This window comes from Larimichthys crocea, chromosome XI, assembly GCF_000972845.2.
Source record: "Larimichthys crocea isolate SSNF chromosome XI, L_crocea_2.0, whole genome shotgun sequence".
Taxonomy (NCBI): domain Eukaryota; kingdom Metazoa; phylum Chordata; class Actinopteri; family Sciaenidae; genus Larimichthys; species Larimichthys crocea.
The window spans coordinates 22,705,896-22,725,557 of NC_040021.1; the positions used below are offsets into that span (position 1 = coordinate 22,705,896).

Genomic DNA, 19,662 nt, shown 5'->3' on the forward strand with positions numbered 1-19,662 from the left:
TCATGCCTGAATTAACGTTCAAATATTGGACAATGTGAGGCTGTGCTGGCGCCTCTATCGCTTACACATCGATTTAACAAAATCAGCGTTGAAGCAACATTGGCTTCAGGGTTTGATTTTCCTGTTAGTAAGGTGAACTTGACTCTGAGGCAGCACTGCACCAACCACTTAAAATACCTTTACAGTTAGGATTCAAGTTCTTTGAGGTCAATCATTTGGTGCTAACAGTGGAGAATCATTCATAGTTTAAATAAATGACAGCTGGTCTAGTGAGTTTGATAACTCTGCCAGTAACTGCAGCAGCACCGATGACAGAAAACGAGAAAACGCGACCAGAAGGTGGCGAAGAGATAACAGAAGAACTTACCCAACACGCCAGACATGAACTAGTTCCTTGAAAAGCACCTTTCCGCTGCTTCACTACTCATATCTGGAGCAGAGATGTCTGTTGAATAGCTCTTATCAGGGAAATTGGTTTGATGGCTCGCATAAGTCGAGCGTTAGCAGGTGGAAATATTCTGCTCACGTGATCTGAGACAAACCTAAAAATATCACGAATGCCATGCGTGACACCGGAGTCCCTTGTCTTTCGTATATCACTGACACTCCAGCTGGGTGTCACAGAGGGTCTTCCCCGCTCACTGAAGGGTTACTGATGCTGTGGCATTCGTGCGTAAAATAGTTGGACACTAAACACTTGGCCTCAATGTGCTTCCGCTGCCCAGAGGAATATTCGGCTACAGTTCAACCAGCTAGTGCAAAGATATAATTACAATTTGGAAGCAGAAAAATATTTGGACCGGATTATGAATCCCCCACCAGACTCAGTGGGAACAAGTGAGCTCCATTCGAGGAGTTTTTACTGAACAAATGCTCTCTCTGGAAGTGTTAGCCTCAGATAGTTTTTCATGCTGACAGTGTATGATTCCCAGCCAAAATGACTGTTAAGGATTAAAAACTTGAAACAGCACAGCACTTACAGGCACTTTCCTTACAACTTTACTCAAACCATATCCTCATTATGAGTAGTTTTTAAAGCTTCACCTGCCAATTTTATTGTATTAAAGGTTCAGTGTGTAACTTTTAGGGCGATCGTTTAACAGAAATGGAATATAACGTGCATAAAAAACGAATTATTCTTTTTATTACCTTAGAATAACCCTTTTATTGTCACCTTTTTGCTCTACAGAGCGCATAGCAGACAAAGGAAGATGTAGAAGAAGAAGTGTTTACTAATTGCTTGAGTATTTAACTGAATACAAGTTACAAATATATGTGTCGAAAGGAACCTCAATAGTCTCAACAGGCTACTCATGCGGTCGTGACGATGACACATGAAGGCCACCGTAGATTCTCCTACACGATGCAGTCTCACCACTTACACACCGTACCTTTTAACAATGCGTCGAGTGACTACTAGGAGTCGCCTGTAGTGACGAAGCTGCAGAAAATTCATCATCCCACCCTGCAGATCCTCTCAGCTGAGCTGTGCCAAGCATTTTAGCGTCTTTCAGCTCGTTGTTTTGGTTTTTGAGCCAAAACAACAACGGTTCAGTGTTAACCAGCCCCAAACAGAAGACATACAGAGTTAGTAACTAACTGGTGAACATCAACGAGCTACCAGTACTCCTCCACTTTCTCCTGTTCGGTAATGAACTCAACAAGAGGTAGATTATTGCTTCAGTGTCTGCTCAATACGTAAATAAGCAGCTCTACAAGGCCATGCCATGTTATATAAGTGTGATTTTTAGTTTGTTTTGGAGCTCTGCGTTGCTCCTTTCAAAGGCCAAAACACTGATTAATGCAGCTTGAAAGGGCCATTATGATTTATTAGAACATCAAACCTCCATCGGCGTTGCTAATGTTGCTCCGTGTCTGCCGGATATATCTAAATGGACAGCTGTTTTTACTGATGCCCCAAAGTGGCCAAAAAAACACTTAATACTGTTTTAAGTAGTCAAATAATTCAAATTATTGAACATAAAGCTTATCACCCATAATTTAAGCTACTTAATGCGTTCTCTTCTCTTTGTTATAAAACGATCGGTTCCTGCCAAACACAGACGCTGCTGCTAGACCAGCAAAAGAGAAAGTTTGATGCTTGAGCTGCAGATAAATGTTCGACAAACCGGTTGAATCCGCTTGCAGAAGTGCCCAGACGGACCAGCACAGCAGCAGACAGTATATCTGATGAAACTGCAGATCAGTATGGATCAGTATCACCGAGCAGGGCTCCGGTGGCTGCATCTGTACAGTGGCGGGCATTCCTTGGAAGTGGGTAGTTTATCGGGAAGACAAGCTGTTCTGGTACTTGGCCTTTTAGAAAGTGTGACTTCACACTGTGACGTGAATGTCACAAAGATACCCCTCGGTGGGTTGTACTGTGGGAGTGTGGGAAGTGAAAGGCTGTTTAGCTTGCTGTCACCTAAGGTACCGGTAACACCAGAAATAGAGTTGCAGAGAAACCTTTGTCATTTCCTGAGATGGTCCTGCAGCCAAAAAAACCAACACTTTCATCTGTTTCATGATTAATTTTTACAGAAACTCACTCGGCTTTAGATGTCGGTTTCGTTTGTCCTTGTTTAATTTAAACTCGTATTTCAGATCTCGAACGGTTTATCAGTTTCATTCCTACCAAAGTTAATTGTATTATCGTAAAGGAAATAAAGTGCCCAGAACCCACTCTGATAAACATTTCCAGTACGTCGCTGCATCAAATTATGAGGTCGACACAATAATATGATGTAAAGTAGCGGGAAACTGATGACTTGTGTATTGGCAAAAGACAAAAATTTCTGAAATTGGAAAAACTTAAAGTGTATTAGTTTCTCTAAACTTTACGCTGCTGTTGCCAAATGGAGGCTTTTTTTCATCTCATTACAATTCCAAACATTAGTCATATTCCAGGCAACGGTGTCGCTCATGATGATGTTTCTCGCTTGAAGAATATTCTTTAGCACGTGTTGCATTAGGGAAAATGTCACAGACATTTTGAATGAATCGGAGGTTTGTACACGAGCGGTGATTTCTCTGAGGGGCCAGTCAGGAAATGAGAAAAATTCATTATAACGTCTTTGAAAGTTCCCATAACTCACAGAACAAATAAATAAATAAATAAATAAAACAACCTCCGGAGGAACTGCGCAGCTGTTTTTGATTGAAGCGTCCGACTCTTCTTAATGGTTTTTGTGATGAGGAAAGAAGAGGGCAGGGATGGGAAGAGGACCAGAGACAATTACTGTTTTATTGATCAAAAGCTAATGAAAACGGAAAGCCTATGAATCACTCATCTTTTTACTCTTTTAAGTCCATGCATTTAACTCATGCATAGTCTTGTACACACACTATAATGTGGAAGATTATAGTCTTTTTTATGTGTTATTGATATATGATGTTGCATATTTTACACTGATGAAACTGCACACACAATCTGGTCATCTTAATACAGTCTTTTCCCCTCAGGAATACATTTTCATTACTTAACCGTTGTATTTACACAAGCCTGAATGTCGCCCAGTGAATCTCCAATGCAGACTATGTTTGGTTTTGTATTTGTGTCATCATACAGGCTGGAAGGAACAGAGGAGAAGTTCAGAAACCGAGAAAGTCGTCCTGAGGATCTGCAGATCATCGCTGAGCTCAAGGACATGGTGTCTGAGAGGGAATCTCTAGTCAAGAAACTGGTGGTAGGTAACTGCTGATGAGGTAATATGTGCTATATGCAAGGAGGAAGGAAAATAAAGAGACTGTGAAAAAGAAGTTGTCTATTTATTACTGTTTTAATGAAAGAGGACCGGAACCAACAGAACAACAAAGCAGCATCCTCATCAGCATTTTTATATGTGGACAAGACAAAGAAACCAAGGACTGGGTTCTGGGGTACTTTCCGAAGGTTAATCATGAGTCTGATATAAGACATAATAAAAGAAAGACAGTTCATGTACAGTTCATTTCCAACAGTAGGCAGGAAATCGCAGATGACACAGTGCTAGAACAGTGGCAGCTAGAACAGGAGATCATTGTACTCAATGCAGAATCACGCGCTACATTAAAGATTAACATGACATAGATGACATTTCCCCTACAGAAAAATGTTCATTTTTAGCTTTCAGTACTAGCACAAGATTTTTTCTTATTTTTTGTCAGATTGGACTTCTTTCATATCCCACAAAACTAAATGGTTTTCCCAGAAGGGTTTCCCAAGTTGAGTTGTTTCCCCCAGTGTTTGAAATGATTGATGAGGTGCGCTGAGGGAAATATAAAGGGAATTACTACAGTCAGAAACTGGAGCAAAGAATTTTTATTTATTTTTTCTGACCCTGAAAAGACATCTGAGAAAATATTTGTCTCAAATTAATAATGAATGATTGAGACCTAATTCGACTACAGCAAGAGGAAGCTGCTAGCCTGGTCGTCAGTATGCCCGAACCTCCAAAGTTTAGGACATAAAATATCCAATGGCATCATGTTGTTCTAGTTGAGGACTAAAGTCTTCTTTCACATGTGGGACTAGAAACCTTTGCAGGAACTTAGTGCCTTTCCATCATAGGAACCTTAGGAGTTTTGTTGCGGTTTGTGTGAAGTCTGTTGTCCTTGGACAGATCAATATGAAGTTACAGAAGAAAGCATATCAATTTGACTGAGATATATGAAATATATGAAGTCAAGTAATAGTAACAAATTAGCCTAATCTTTGGGGGTCTTTAGATCGCAGAAGAAAATCAGACAACAACAGACTAAAGGAATTTTAAAGCTCCTTGAAAAGTATGTTCTGGATTCAGAGTTGTTGGTAGTTTGGGTAGAAACACAGCTCAATATGTTTAGTGACCATCTTTGATGTTTACAGGTGTGAAGTCTTTCATGGTATCCATACAATAGAGATACTTTGTAAGTGAACTGGCCTGAAGAAAACACACTAATGAGAATAAGACGGGACCCAAGATACAGCCCTGAGGCATACCACATTTCATAGTAGAGTGTTTCGAACTGCCTGAAAGACACAATGAGAATCACTCTAGGCAGTTATTTCCAACAAACCTTGTTTACCTAACTTCTAAATTTAGTCAGTTCAATTGATTCATGTTGGCTTCCAGGGCTTCTGTATGCAATCTTCAATGTGTAAGTTAAATGGTAAAAAAGTACCACAGAGGTTTGTAATTAGCTTTGTTTAAAGACTGTTGCACCCTTACACTCTGTCCTTCAGACAGTTTTAGATCCAGTGCACTTCACCTCATTAACACCCAATTTTCATTGGGTTTGTCTGGGGCACAGTTTGACAATAACACAAGGCTGCTGTGGTTCCACTGCGCTAATCACAATGAAGGTGACTTCATAAATCAGCTTACAATTTGTCACGGCGTAGCGCTTGTTGCCATCGAGGCTCCTGAGTCACGACCTTGTCTTACGATCCACAGCATGTAGTCATTTCGTGGTAAAGAGACGACACTGGAGTGCTTAAAGGGTGTGACGCGCAGCTCCCAGATTCAACTCGGAAGAAGAGTTTACAGCTAAAGGACATTTTAAAAAAGTTAGAATGAAAGTTTTGGAGCAGTTTTCAAGAAGGCATGAAACTGGAGTGTCAAGTGTGTGCCTCCTAAAAAAAGTCTGCAGACAGAACTCATTAAATGTGTGATTTCCAGTCTTTCCACAGTCCCTTGAGTCTTCCACAGCCTTTTCTGGCTGTCAGCTAACATGTTTTTCTCCTTCAGGACGATAAGAAGTTCTACCAGCTGGAACTTGTCAACAGGGAGACGAACTTCAACAAAGTGTTCAACGCCAGTCCTAATGTAGGAGTTATCAACCCGCTCATTAAGGTAGGCCCTTGTGTCCTGTAACACACCACACACAGGGGCACTCTGATAAGACTGTCGCTTTATTTTACCACATAGCAAAGATGATATCCACTCCATCTCATTTCATATCTGTCGGTGCTGATTGATCAGAAGAGCGATCAGGACTGGAGTTTTCAGAAAATCATAAATCATGACCATTGATAATTGCTATTAACAAATGAGACCATGTTGAGTCGGTCGTCAGCCTCGATCAGAGAGAGTTTTTCAAGGTTGAACTGGAGCTGCTGCACCGTTTTATGACAGAGCGACACAATGGGAAGTTGTTTTACAGCAAAAAACAGGATTATGATGTTCCAATGAAAAGAGCTAAAACTTTGAGAGTTCACGGCAGTGTCAAATTGTAAAGGGGTTGATGGAAAAAAATCAATTTTTATTCTTCTTAGGACAAACAAAAGTTGGCAAGGACGGCAAAGGGGACAGGAAACAACAGGATTAATAGGAAATGTGGTGTTTCATTCATGTGTTGACAGCACAACTAGTATAAAATAGAGGCTAACAGTTGTTACCTACCAAGGTCTCATTTTTATATAGCAATTAAAACAAGTTGTCACAGCTCAAAAAGTTGTCCTCAACTCAATACAACACTGACTTTATGTTTGTTGAAATGAAACTAGCCTTCAGCTTTGATGAAAAGGATCTACAGTATACAAATCCACCAGCCGTAGACAATCAACTGAAACCATTGAAGGCATACTTTAAACATTTCATCCCATTTATTTATAGTTTGTTTTAAAAGCCCTGAAAACTCACATTAAATTAAGCTATTACTTTAGATTATATATTTGTATGTATACAGTAAACCACTACAAAAATGGACAGTGGAAGAAGCTCAAAATCTGCAGCCAACTTGACACTCGTGCCTCTTCCGCCTCCCAGCTGATCTAAAACCTGACGCCGTACTATCTGTAGTGACACCCACATGTCAATCAAAGCGTCCACACTCTTAATTCTGCATAAAAAAATAGCTACAGAGACCAAAACTGTTTTTTGTACCAGGCTGTAAACATGTTTATTTCTGCTGTGAAGTTGGACATTTGGACATGGGGACTTATGGAGACTGACTCACTTCTGGAGCCAGCCTCAAGTGGACGTTAGAGGAACTGCAGTTCTTAGCATTTCACTTCACAGTTGCCGCTTGGTATAAACATGAAATATTTCAGACTTGGCCCAAAATCCCACAACTGTCGTCAGATTTAGAATCAAACGTTGCCCCCGCTCACTCCAGTGAGAAGAGCCCAAAAAGACACAAATTCTTTGAAGTAAAATGACCAAAACTGTTCAAACTTTGACAGAAACTTGCGTGTCGTGTCGGATCCCATCGCTCACAGTGAGAAGCCGTTTGACAGATTGTGTTTTCAGGGTCTTTAAAGCTCTCAGTGCTCCTCGAAAACATTTCTCACAGTGTGTCTGAACTGAATGGTCCCCACTGCATGATCAGTATATAACTGTCGACACCATCTCTCGGGTTCTATAACTTCCAGTGTTTTTGTTCTGTATCTTTCCACATATTTGTATATGTGTTGTGTGTGTGTGTGTGTGTGTGTGTGTGTGTGTGTGTGCTAGTTCTCTATCCATCACTTTTGTCTGTGCGTCTCTAAATCTGCGACTGTTCTTCCTGACTCTTCCTCCAGCTCTCCTTTGCTTTCCAAGCCATTTTTGTTAGTGTGAGATGTTTTCTGCTCTGACACATCTCTCTCCTCATGTGAACTTCCATTCTGCTCAGAGCGACTGACGCTTTTAAGACTGAGACTGATTGATGCCAGTCTTCAGATCGATCCATTCACTCACGCTTCGATCAAAAAAAAAATATATATATGATCACGTTAGCACGCTGCTCTTTTCCTGTCTCTAACTGGATGGACCTCTAGGGCTTTCCCTGTACTCCATCTTCCCTCCTTGTCCTCCATTTATTCTTATCTTTTCTTATTATTATTTTGTTTCAGACTTCCCTTTTGCTCCATTTTGACCCTCGTGCCCCTCCTTTTCTTTTTGTTTTCTGTGTAGCAAAAGAGAAAGAATGAGAAAACAGCAGCCAGCAGATTCAGCAGCTCTTCTAATGTCAGGGCTATGGAGGCAGCGGGCGTGGGCGTGGGCGTGGCAGGTTCGGGAAGTGGGCAGCCCCCACAGGCCCCGCCGCCGCCGCCGCCCCCAGCCCAGCCCAGCCGCCTAGAGCCCATCCCCAACTCCCCCCTCCACCACCTTGAACTCAACTCCAACAAACCTCTTCCCCCGCCGACCCCTCCCACCGAACCCAAGAAATTCATGAGGTGAGACCTTTTCAGCCCCCGACGGGCAGCAGCTGGTCAATCCACGCATCAGTCATCCAATCACAGACCTCAGTTTAATTGGGGAAAAAAAAACCTGCTGGTTAAAGCACTTTTATTGATTTGACTCGTAGCCTGTGTCAAACGGTGAATGTAGAAATGTATTTCAGGCTGTGTGTTCTCTCACAAAAGCCTCAAAATAATAAAAACTCAAAACACCAGAACTACTCTCACTGCACCTGTGGTTTCCGGCTTTGAAAAGAAACTTCTCAGTGCTACAGTAACTGGTGTTTGACATTTTCATCCCTTTCCTGCCAAGCCATAAACCATAAGTAGCATGAAATCATCGTCATCGCGAGCTGCAGAGTGTAAAAATAAAAGCTTTCGAATGTTCGCTAATAACCCGCCTCCTCAAGTTACTGTCGCCGCTACGCCTGTCCAGCTTTCTGTCCTTGCGCAACACATACAGTCTGCAGTGATAACAGTAATTCTTAGATTTTTTGATTGATTTCAGCTCGTGGTAGACAAAATCATTTTTATGATGGCTTGAATTACAAATGTTGTGAGACGGGTAAGTTAGTCGTCTCCGGGTGACTTTTTAGTGTTTCCAGCTGACTTGTTATGAAACAAAACCTGGATAAGGATCTTTAAATATGCGCTTCATGACCTCGCTAAAGCTGCACGTCAAACACAAGTTACTATAAGTATTATCAGTGTGCTATGGCAAAATGTTCTAACAATCCCGGCGAGCTGCTTCGTTTACACTCTCTTAGATTTACGCTTTACTGTTCGTGTTTTCAAGCACTGAGTTTCACTTTTTAACATTTCAAGAGAAAAAACACTTTTAGGATTATCCGGATCTATCTCAGGTAACAACTTTAGCTCGGGTCACTGGAGTGCAAACTTCAAATCAAATACGTCAGAATCAAAATCAGAAAAACGATTTTTCACATACAAGGAATTCACAAACAAATATTCTTTAAAGAGTATTAAAAATATAAACAATATAAATATATGTGTGATATGCAATAAGAGCAGAAGTAGGCTTAAACTAGCCTTAACTAACAGTAGCTGTGGGGGAAATAATATACGGTTCCGTGAACCAGGATTTTTTTTAAATCTCATTTGTAATCCCACAGAAATAAAATAGCATGCAATGCCCCGTTTGTAGCTTCACAGTCGAGCAGATAAACACTTTTTATTCTATCTATTGTTCTTTAGTTAGAAAGAACAGAACCACCATCCAGACTTATTTATAGACAGAGTATCACTCCACTTACCTATCCTGTTTGTAGTTGCTAAGCTATGATTGGACGGCTCACTTGAGATTCCTGCGGCAAATTTGAACCGAGAGACATCAGCAGCAGCATCGCAGGTGTTTTAATAAAAAAAAGTGACAAATATTTAACCAGAACATCAACACAAAGAGTCCCATACGCGACTGAAGCTTCAAAGAATAGCCTTGGAATGCAAAAGGGGCATGTCTTTCTTTTTTAATTTCCCTTCCACGTGTCCGTCAGTCTGAACGTTTTAACGGCGTGCATGCCCGACAGGTTTCCCCCCTTTTCTGTTCAGGAAGTTATTCAACTTGCTGTTGTGTCGTGGCTCTTTGTCGTGCATTGTGCCATCCTGTGGTTCTTCATCCTCATCCTCATCCAAAATTCAGCATGTTGCACACGCTGCACTTTATCTCCTCGAGCGGAAATGGGATTAACTCTTTTAATTTGTCATGTGGATTTCTAATGAAGTAGATATTGTCTTTTGCTATCATGGACTGTCCCCTCTGTGTGTGGTGGTGTCTTATTTTTGAAAAACAACAGCTTTAACTTCTCAACTCTGTGGTCCAATAAATGCTTCTCTTGTTTCTTGATTACGTCTGTGATTGGTCGCTGTGGTGTGAGCTGATATGATGATAAATTATGTAGCTCCTCACACGAATACCTCCAGTTTGTGTATCGCATGCCAAGAAATGTGTCTTTCCAAAGCACCGGTGTTACGTTTGCAGCATGTGTGAGTGTGTACGCGTGTGAGTACGAGCATGTTTCGGTTGTTGGTGCATGTTCTCTCTGCTGTTTATGCAAAGAGTGAGATGTGGTGGCTGCTTTTGCAAACGCTTGGAACAAAGCTGTTATTATGGGAGCAACCTCTTACAAAATGCACACACACACACTCACAACAGAGCCAAGCAGTGACAGTATGAGGTCAGATATTATAGACCTGCCTTGAAATGTTTTCAGACTCCATTAAACGATTCGTCCCTTCTCTCCCTGCGCACTCTTTGTTCTTGACAAACATTTGGAGTTGGCCTAATCGCTCTGCACCGACAGTTTTCCCACAACGCTGTGATCAGCAATTTTTAAAAATCCGACCTCTTTAAATCATCGAGTCTCGACAGACTTTTATAAGACAACAGACCTCATTTAGGTTGACTTTTAACAATCAATCAGTGCAGGAATATTACGGTTGTTACAGTTTATACTGAACCGTGAGCCAAACAACAGCGAGCAGAGTGAAATGAATATTTCGAGCAGTTTCTTAGACTGTACTCCCAAACGTAAAGGATGTTTTAGCAAAGCTTCAGCAGGAAATTTTAAAGAATTTATCTTACTTTATTACCTCCGCTTACTGTATCAAGTTCAGGCAGCTGTTTTGATATCTCCTAAATATCCAAATGCTGACTGTAAACCTCACTTTAGCCGACACTCTATTAGGACTATTGAGAACATGATTGTAGCTAGATGTAAACAGGCTGTTCAGAGGTTTAACTTTTGGATAGAGGGATGTAAAGTGGTCAAATGTAAGGGGAAATAAGTAAAGTCTAGTAGTGACTAATTTTAACCACTTTCAAGAACCTTATATTGTGGTCAGTGTGGTTTACAGAAACATACAGAGCACAAGCAGGGTGCAAATTTCAAAATTTACCAGCCACTCGATAGTTTGCCATCATTTTTTCACTCAAATGCAGCTAAAACATTAGTTTTATGATTGTTAACATGTATTGTTAGGAGTTTTTAATGAGCTCTTTTGGTAAATATCAGAAATGCTGGAGGGGTGTGTCTTTGTTTGACTCGCAGAAGCCGGCAGGCTGAGCACCAGCAGGGGAACGAGGCAAAGCAAACAGATTCGAGTTGTAGCCGACACGTGATGGGCAGCCAGCATGTTGTTAGCGGTGCTGGAGTGATTATCTAAGGACGCGGCAGCTGTCCCAATATGCTCACGCCAAAATCAGGAAAGCCGGTCCAGTTTGAGCAAACAAATCCAAAGGAGCAGGCAGAACATCCAAAAGTCTCAAACACAGATGATCTGAAATCACTGAGGGGAGGGCTGGGACGCTTGACACAGGGATGAACGGTAGATGTGTATGTTTTTGAAAGTTTAGCTTTGCTTTATTAAAGAAACAGACCTGTAGGAATCTCCCTCAGAAACTGTGAGGAGAGTCACATCATTACCTCCTCTCCGCTGATTCTCTCTCTTATCTTTTTGCTTCTTCTGACCTCGAGTCATCGTCTCATCCTTCTGCCAAACATTTCCTTCATCATATTTTTCAATTCATCCGACATCTCTGCTCGCAGTTTCAGTCCTATCCGCTCTCTTTTCTCATTGCTAGACATCATGGATCAATGAGGGTTCAACTTCTCGTGTTCAAACTCAGACTTTACCACTTTGTTTCGTCTATGACAGCGTAAAGATTGGTGGCATTGAAAGGTTAGAACCAAATAATCATTCAGGGAGAGTTCATTGTTATTTTAGAGTGAATAACTACAATAACATAGCACAAAATGTACTGCAGGTTTTAATTAATATGGGGATGTTTGTATGCAAATAACTGTGTATTACAATTAATATTTTATGGACTGGATTGTGACCATGTGCAGTATAAACATGATTTATCAGGCTGCACAAACATAAGGGAAGCCCGTTGCCTTCTTCGAACACAGACTATTCCTTAAATATTACCCTCTGGAGTTATGGGATTGTTTGTTTAGGAAGTAGCCAATTAAAAAAATAAATAAATGGATAAAAAACATTGAACCTAAGTAGTTCAAACTTTGGGGAAAAGCCACAAGAACTTCAGTCAGTGATGCATATTGTCTTGTAAAAACAAATACTGCCAGTCACCTTTGAGACGCAACATAAAACCATGGAAATATTACACCCTGACACAATACAGGCTGGATTAGATTGGAGCTTTCAACCACATCTCAAGATCTTCCTCAGCTTTACTCCATGTGCTGATAAAGACTGTGAGGTGTAGAAGTAGATCTTCAGGTGAGAATTATTTCTCGAACTCTAGGCAGGTTTATTTTAGGCAGGACCATGTCGAGAAGGAGAGAAAAGAATACGTCAACAATACTTATTGTCAACAAATCGCACGAAAAGACCAAAACCAACAACGTGTTAATCTTAATACTCTCTGACTTCTTCCTCTGCCTGTGGCTCTCAGCTCTGTTAGCTTCTACTGAAGACTTAAATTAAACCAAACAAAAAGTAGTTTCCTAAAACAGCCGGTCACTGCAGTCTTTAACAAACAGGAGGGCATGATGCATTTTGTTGGGGTCTATTTCCAGCAGCTCTAGTGAGCGTTTACAGCTGCAGGACGGTGTAGAGTCAAAATAAACAGTGTGTGTGTTCATGGTAATGAAGTAACATGTCACCCGGTGCAACAGTGTGACTCATTGACATGTTTCTGGACGATGATGGCGCAGAGGGAGAAGAAATATCAGATAGATAGTGTGAGCAATTCATCGTCTCAAATCTTTTGGAATATAAAAAGGTAGTTTTCTCTTATAAAGTTTCCAAAGTTTGGAGTTTTTGCTAGTAAAAAAAACAGCAAGAACATTTTATTATGACGATTAATTATCAGTGTTGGTACGTCGTGTTAAACTGGGATTCGTGTCTCTGCTCTCTGCTGTGGCTCAGTGGATCTTGTCAATGGCTTTGCTGCCCTCCAATGGAAAAAAAGGTGGATTACACCTTTACGTGGACCTTTAAACTTTCAGATTAGTGTCATCTGATGACGGTGAATCAATGAAATCCAAACATTTATTGGTTTTATGTTTGATTTAGTCAAAAAATCACACTTTTAGCACACAAGACATGTAACTTTACTAAGTTTAGTGACATAAAAACAGCCGACACTGCCGCCTCCATGTGTGAGTCTGTGCTGAATCACCCTCTGGCTTCTCTCCTGACTTGTCTTCTTCTGTCTTTGATTTTATTTATTTATTTTTTCGTTGTTGTGGTGATTTTTTTATTGGTCCCGTCCCGAAGCCCTCCTGAAACAAAGGACTCCGCCATCGACTCCCCGGACGCCCAGCGCCAGGAGTGGTTCGCTCAATACTTTTCCTTTTGATTGACCACAAACCTGCAAAACACAACAAGGATTCAGCATGTCAACCAAACTTGAAAAAGAAAAAAGAAAAAAAAACTTTACAAAAAAAAGAGAAAAAATGTTCAAACTATTTGTTCTTTATCGTCATTGATGGGCTCGAGGTTCAGTTCACTTCAGGTTCAGTCGGCTGGAACTGAACTTCATGGTTTGGGGATAAACTCTCACTGAACTCGATGTCATTAATTTTCACTCTGGTAAAAATGTAATGATTCTCCGCCTCCTGCTGCCGACTGAGGTGAAACTGAACTGGACCCGATCCCGACTGTCAAATGTCATCACTCCGATCTGATTTGATTGTTTGATTCTCTCTTGATTGTTTCACTGTGGACGAGTTTCTCTCTTAGTACAGTGACAATGATCATCCGTACGTTCGATGTTTATTTATTTTCTTTTACTTCCTGACTTATTTATTTTTTTTGCAGTTTCTTGAAACTAGAAAAAAGAAAATCTGAGTGGTGCATTATCATGCTGCTAATTGCCATCGTTGGACTACAGTAAGAAATATATCTAAATATAAAGAAATATACGGTAGGTTATTGTGCTCTCTCTCTGTACGTGGGCCCACTTGCATACGGCATCTTAGATTAGGAGCGCTGATCTAAGACCAGTCTGCCTCCTCGTTTATGGTTACATTTCCATGGGACCTGATCCTAGATCAGTCACGCCTCTCTGATGTGCTCCATGAATATAGGCTCTGATTTTAGGACGACACCATCATGGCAAGTTTGTTACAGCTGCATAGAAGTTTCAGCAGATTTTGGTAGAATATTAAAACCTGTTTGTATGGTTGTCTGTCTCAACACAGATATAATGATGTCTCACCAATTTTAAAAACAAAAATAGCATATTTTATATTTATATTATAATGTGTATGCTTAATAAATAATTATTGTGACATTTACTCGTGTTTGTTTGTCGTTTATTTGAATGAATCTGTTCACGTTTCATTCAGTTTTAAGGAGTCAGCCGAGATAAAACATGAAGAATATTTTAAACTGCATCAAGAAATCTCATATATGTAAAACTATTAAGATTATTTTCAGTTTCACAATCCTTTGAAAAACAAATAAAAAAAGAGAAAACTAAATCATCTTTAGAAGTAAAAGTTTTATTCATTTTATCAGGATCCTCCATAGTGCATCACGCTTCTTAATTCTGTGAAATCACAGGGAGTGTTTTAAGATTATGGAAGTTAATTAATGCCAAAAATATTGAGCTGCAACAGATTTTGAGTTTTAACTGCAAATTTGATTCAGAACATGTTTAAATGTGGCTACTTTCAATATTTTCTTAGAGGAAGTGAAGAGAGTTCGTAGCAACAGGCTTCTGGAGGAAGTATTCAGCTTGTTTACTTCAGTAAAAGTACTAACCCACACTGTGAAAATTGAAGTATACTGTATAAGTATTATAAGCAACGTAGCAAAGTTTCTGGATTAATATCACTGATGCATTATGTGTATACTACATGTGTGTGCATGTTTAACTTCCTCCTCTTTTTACTTATACTTCTCTACTCTTACTCTAACTACCAACCTCCTCATTACACTTAATACACGGAGCCGACTTCTTTGGGTCCACCTTATGTCCGAGTTCAGGTGATGCAGCAACTTGAAGTGTAATTCCTTTACTTAATTACATATGGATATGTCTTACTATAGACCTTTTGCTGTATTTTGTAAAGTACGTTAACATTTTAGTGATTTTATCCAAAGCGACTTACAGGGAGCAATTTGGGGTTCAGTGTCTTGCCCAAGGACATTTCGACTTGCAGACTGGAGGAGCCGGGGATCGAACCACGGATCATCTGATTAGTGGACAATTAGTTGGTGAGATTTTCAGTATAAATTTCACCAAGATTAGGTCTGGATAAAGCTTCTAACCGGTAAAAATGTGTTTGAGGTATCTTATGTTTAGTTTGTATTTGTTTATAACATTCAAGTGAAGTATAAATACCTCAAACTTGTACTCATGTACAGTACTTTAGTAAACATACTCCATCTCCTTCCCATTCTGTTATTTTAGGTGCTGAGATAAGAGGTGTAAAATGACAAACCCACATTATGCAGTACGTAACAGGACCCGCCTTCACTTCCTGAATGATTTAACAGAATAAACACAGCATTTATCTCTAAATTGTCTTTTTGTTGGAGTTAAGAGCACAAGATTATGGGGTGCCGTTTGTAAAGTGGCTCACGCTACACGGCAAGTACTCTTCCAATAAAGTTTCTCCAAACGTGTTTGTTATTTTAGGTAGTTATTATCACGATAATCCATGTCCATTTTCCCGGATAAGATGGGTTTTATTGGTTATTTGCCACTATAAACACACTCTGACCTCCTCAAGCTTTTATTTTGGTACTTCCCGGTTACCAGCATTTGAATTTACATATTAGTTAAAAATTTAGTTTCAACCAAAACATTTAGATTTATATTTAACATTTAGATCTAACATTTAGATTTAGATTTAACATTCAGATTTAGATTTAACATTTAGATCCAACATTTAGATTTAGATTTAACATTTAGATCCAACATTCAGATTTAGATTTAACATTTCGAGCTAACATTTAGATTTAGATTTAACATTTCGATTCAACATTTCGATCTAACATTTAGATTTAGATTTTACATTTAGATCTAACATTTAGATTTTGATTTAACTTTTAGATTTAGATCTAACATTTAACATTTGGATTTAAATATTTAAAATATCTGACAAAAGTTGACAAATATTGTTGTAAATGTGCAAATAATTGACTCTCAAAAATCCACACCACTTTTTAAAACATTGTTTGAAGCTAAATGTGACAGAACGTTGCTGTTATTTTCAGCCCATACAAATAGTTCACCATCAGCTGTTTCCCCTGCAGTCCTGAAAGTAACCACCAGAAGTCAGCCTCGTTTAGACAGCACGCCGCGGTCTGAACCGGAACCTAAACACTCCCTCCTGCTGAATCCGTTCCTATAACGGGCTGAATATGGCTGCCACGGGAGCCGGGTCTCCTGGCCGGTTGGTGCAGTATGTAGTCGTCCGGTCGGATCTGGTTCACAAGCTGTCCTGGCCTCTGGGAGCCGTCATCACGCAGGCCTGTCACGCAGCCACCGCCGCCATCCACCTCCACTACGCGGACGCGGACACGCAGCGGTACCTGTCCGAGCTGGACTCCATGCACAAGGTGGTGCTCGGGGTAAGCGCCGCCAGACTCCCTTTAGATACTCGCCTTTTTAGTGAAGTCTGGGTTTTTTGACACATATACAGAGTTGATGCCTTATAGACTTATATTATTAATAAAATAAAAGCTCTTAACTACAGTTCGGCTATACTTAATGTTTATAAAGTGTAATTTTTAGCCCTACACGACTTTAAAAGTCCTCTATTTTACTATAAAAAGATGTTTTATCTGTGTAAACTGTGTGCCGAATTTAAAAGTGGCTCATTATGAATAGAATAAGGTCTTAAATAGTTTTATAGCTGCTATAAATATGTACTTATAGGCAAAGAAAAGTAGTAACTGACTGAGGTATTTCTCAAATTCACATTACATCAGTGATATTAAAGGTCCAGTGTGTGAGGTTTAGGAGTATCTGTAATACAATATTCATTAGTATGTTTTAATTGGTGTTTAATCACCTGGAAATAAGAATTGTTGTCTTTAAAATGAGTCTTTTATATCTACACTGATGATTTTAATATGATGTTAGAACAGTTAAATGCTTAAAGTTACCAGATAAAACTCCTTTTAATTATTACAATTCAATAATTTCTTCAATCAGATCATTTTTAAATGTAGTTTTGTATCTCAGAGGTTTAAATCAACAACAAATATTAATTTTCTTACATGAAGCACGGTGATATAACGTGAGGTGCTGTGTGTGTGTGTGTGTGTGTGTGTGTCTGTGGTCTTAATCTTTAATACTCTTTAATATTTTCTCCCCTCCAGGCTCCAGACGAAGTCGCCCTCTCCACTCTGTCAGACACTCTAACACAGGCTGGCGTGGCTCACAAACTCTGGATCGAACAACCGGAGAACGTCCCCACCTGCTTGGCTCTGAAGCCGTGTCCGAAAGAGACTGTCCAGCCGCTGCTGCGCAAGTTCAAACTCTTCAAATGAGCCGCCCCCCCTGAAAGACGTCGTCCGTCTGTGAACTGCAGTGCATGTCAGCAGTGAGGAAGCCACAGAGACTTTAGTTTAAAAAGATTCAAATCAGAGAATCTGAATTCTTTCCTGGATTCAAACCCCACAAAGTTTGAAGATTATGATATTTTCTGCTCATACACTGAGGTACAAAATTGGTAGTAACATGGATGGACGCCATGGATGGCACCAGATACTGATATTAAAGTTCATAACGGTTTGACTTGTAGTCACAAAAGAGTTCTTGTCACTCTCGTGTGAACTCGCCTCATCTTTATTCTTTATTTGTCGTTATCTTCCACAAAAGCGGTCGCTAGTCTTGCTGTGGTCCAAACAAACAACAACAACAATAAGAAGACAACAATTTAAAATCACACCGTGTCATTAAGGACAAAAATCTGCAATAAAAGCCAAATTGAAATATGTGAAATGATCAATGAAACAATAAGAAACAGGTAACTATAATACATATGAGAACAAAGAGTCACACAGCGTCAGAAAATCCAAATCAAATCTGTTCTTGATCTGTCTGTTGGTTGTTCTCATCATATAATTTGTTCATGGTACCAGATGAACTCACTCACAAACACTGCATCTGGTTTTTATGCCAGCTGTGCGCTGCCGTGAAGTCAATATACAACATGACCAATAGAGGGCGCAAAAATAATAAATACAGTCATTCATGTCACAGAGAGGTTTATCCACAATAAGACATGATGAGAAAATATCAAATCATGAAATAAACAACAAATGGCAATAACTGTATTAAATATTCAATAAAATATGAATGATTCAGTTCATTTCTGTGAAGAAATAAGATTTGTCATGAACAAACACACAATAAATGTATTATTAGTAGCTTTTATGGGAATGATACCACAAGGATCTTTTTCAGGCTCAAAGTTTGTGGTTCAGTCGACGTCCATAAATGCACTACACTGCCAAAAACCTGTATTTAATATCACTTAATAATTATCATGAGCAGCTGGTTGACTCTCACTCGAGGTGTCTCCACAGTCCGACATGATTCACAGCTGACTTTGTCATCTCACCTTATTCTCTCTGATCTGACGGTGTGTGTGTGTGTTAAAGTGTCATCTTGGTCTGCGTTTGTGGAGAAGGGAGTTTAAACTTTATAGCGTCTGTACGTTAATGATCACAAACGACAGAGCGCCGTGTCCTCGTCCACTTTATTAAATACAGCAGCGTTCATTTCTCTGATGTGTTCCCAGAACTGCTCGTCTGCTCTCTCGCCGTGTTACCCAGCAGTTCGTGGTATTGTTGTCGCCTCCGTTTTCTGTGAAAAACAAAATAAAAATTCACATATAACCGAGACACAAAGTCCTCTTTAGCAAAATGTTCAATGAGACACAGAAATATAAAACAGAATGTGTTTATTTATCCACGGAAATGTGGCACAAAATACATATTTATTTTTCACTTTTTAGGGTTAACCTCCAAATTGAAATAAGTCTGGATTTTATGTATATTAAGTTTAATGCTATTTCAAATTTAATTTTGGGTTTCAATACATAATAGGATGATTCATAAATATCAATCTATCTTTTTTAAATTTGTTTTTGGTTATGAAACAGCAGTGGCCTGTATACATCCTGTAAATATACACAAACACACTATATACATGCTGTAATATCAGTGATCCGCCCACATCGCCACATATTTACAGCATTTGTGAGTGAAGCTGTGAATGTCTTGACTTGTTATAATGTGATTTAAAACGTGTGTGTCACTACATGTGTGTTGGTCGGCAGCGACACTCACTTTGCTTCAAACACTCGAGTGAACTGATCTTCCAGTTTTAACACGAGAGCCCTCTGCCGTCTTGGATTACAACTCTTTCTCGTCTTTGTCTTTCACCTTCAGACGTTTAAGACGTCTAAAAAAACACAATTTTTCCCACAAACAACTGAATTTATTTGGATGCAAACACGTCTAATTAAAAAAAACGTAAATGTTTCCTGGGTTGTGTATTGGATTGTGAAGTAATCCTGCTTGTA

General features: G+C 39.6%; 2 protein-coding genes across 5 annotated transcripts in view; both read left to right on the forward strand.

Annotated features, from left to right (window-relative positions):
* Positions 1-14,211, forward strand: part of fam184ab (family with sequence similarity 184 member Ab) — a 133,511-nt gene extending 119,300 nt beyond the window's left edge. For 3 of the 4 annotated variants that reach the window (XM_019268760.2, XM_019268761.2, XM_027284112.1), the window contains 4 exons: positions 3,569-3,686; positions 5,709-5,813; positions 7,857-8,119; positions 13,388-14,211. In XM_019268760.2, the coding sequence (XP_019124305.1) occupies positions 3,569-3,686; positions 5,709-5,813; positions 7,857-8,119; positions 13,388-13,469 (568 nt within the window). In that variant the 3' untranslated portion in view covers positions 13,470-14,211. The remainder of the gene's footprint in view (positions 1-3,568; positions 3,687-5,708; positions 5,814-7,856; positions 8,120-13,387) is intronic. The other variant, XM_019268762.2, reaches the window with a different exon arrangement.
* A 2,187-nt stretch (positions 14,212-16,398) lies between these two features.
* ptrhd1 (peptidyl-tRNA hydrolase domain containing 1) lies at positions 16,399-18,382 on the forward strand. Its single transcript, XM_010744771.3, has 2 exons — positions 16,399-16,696; positions 17,450-18,382. Exons 1-2 carry the CDS (start codon positions 16,487-16,489, stop codon positions 17,618-17,620), a joined length of 381 nt encoding a protein of 126 aa, XP_010743073.2. The 5' UTR covers positions 16,399-16,486; the 3' UTR covers positions 17,621-18,382.
* Positions 18,383-19,662: the final 1,280 nt, after the last annotated feature.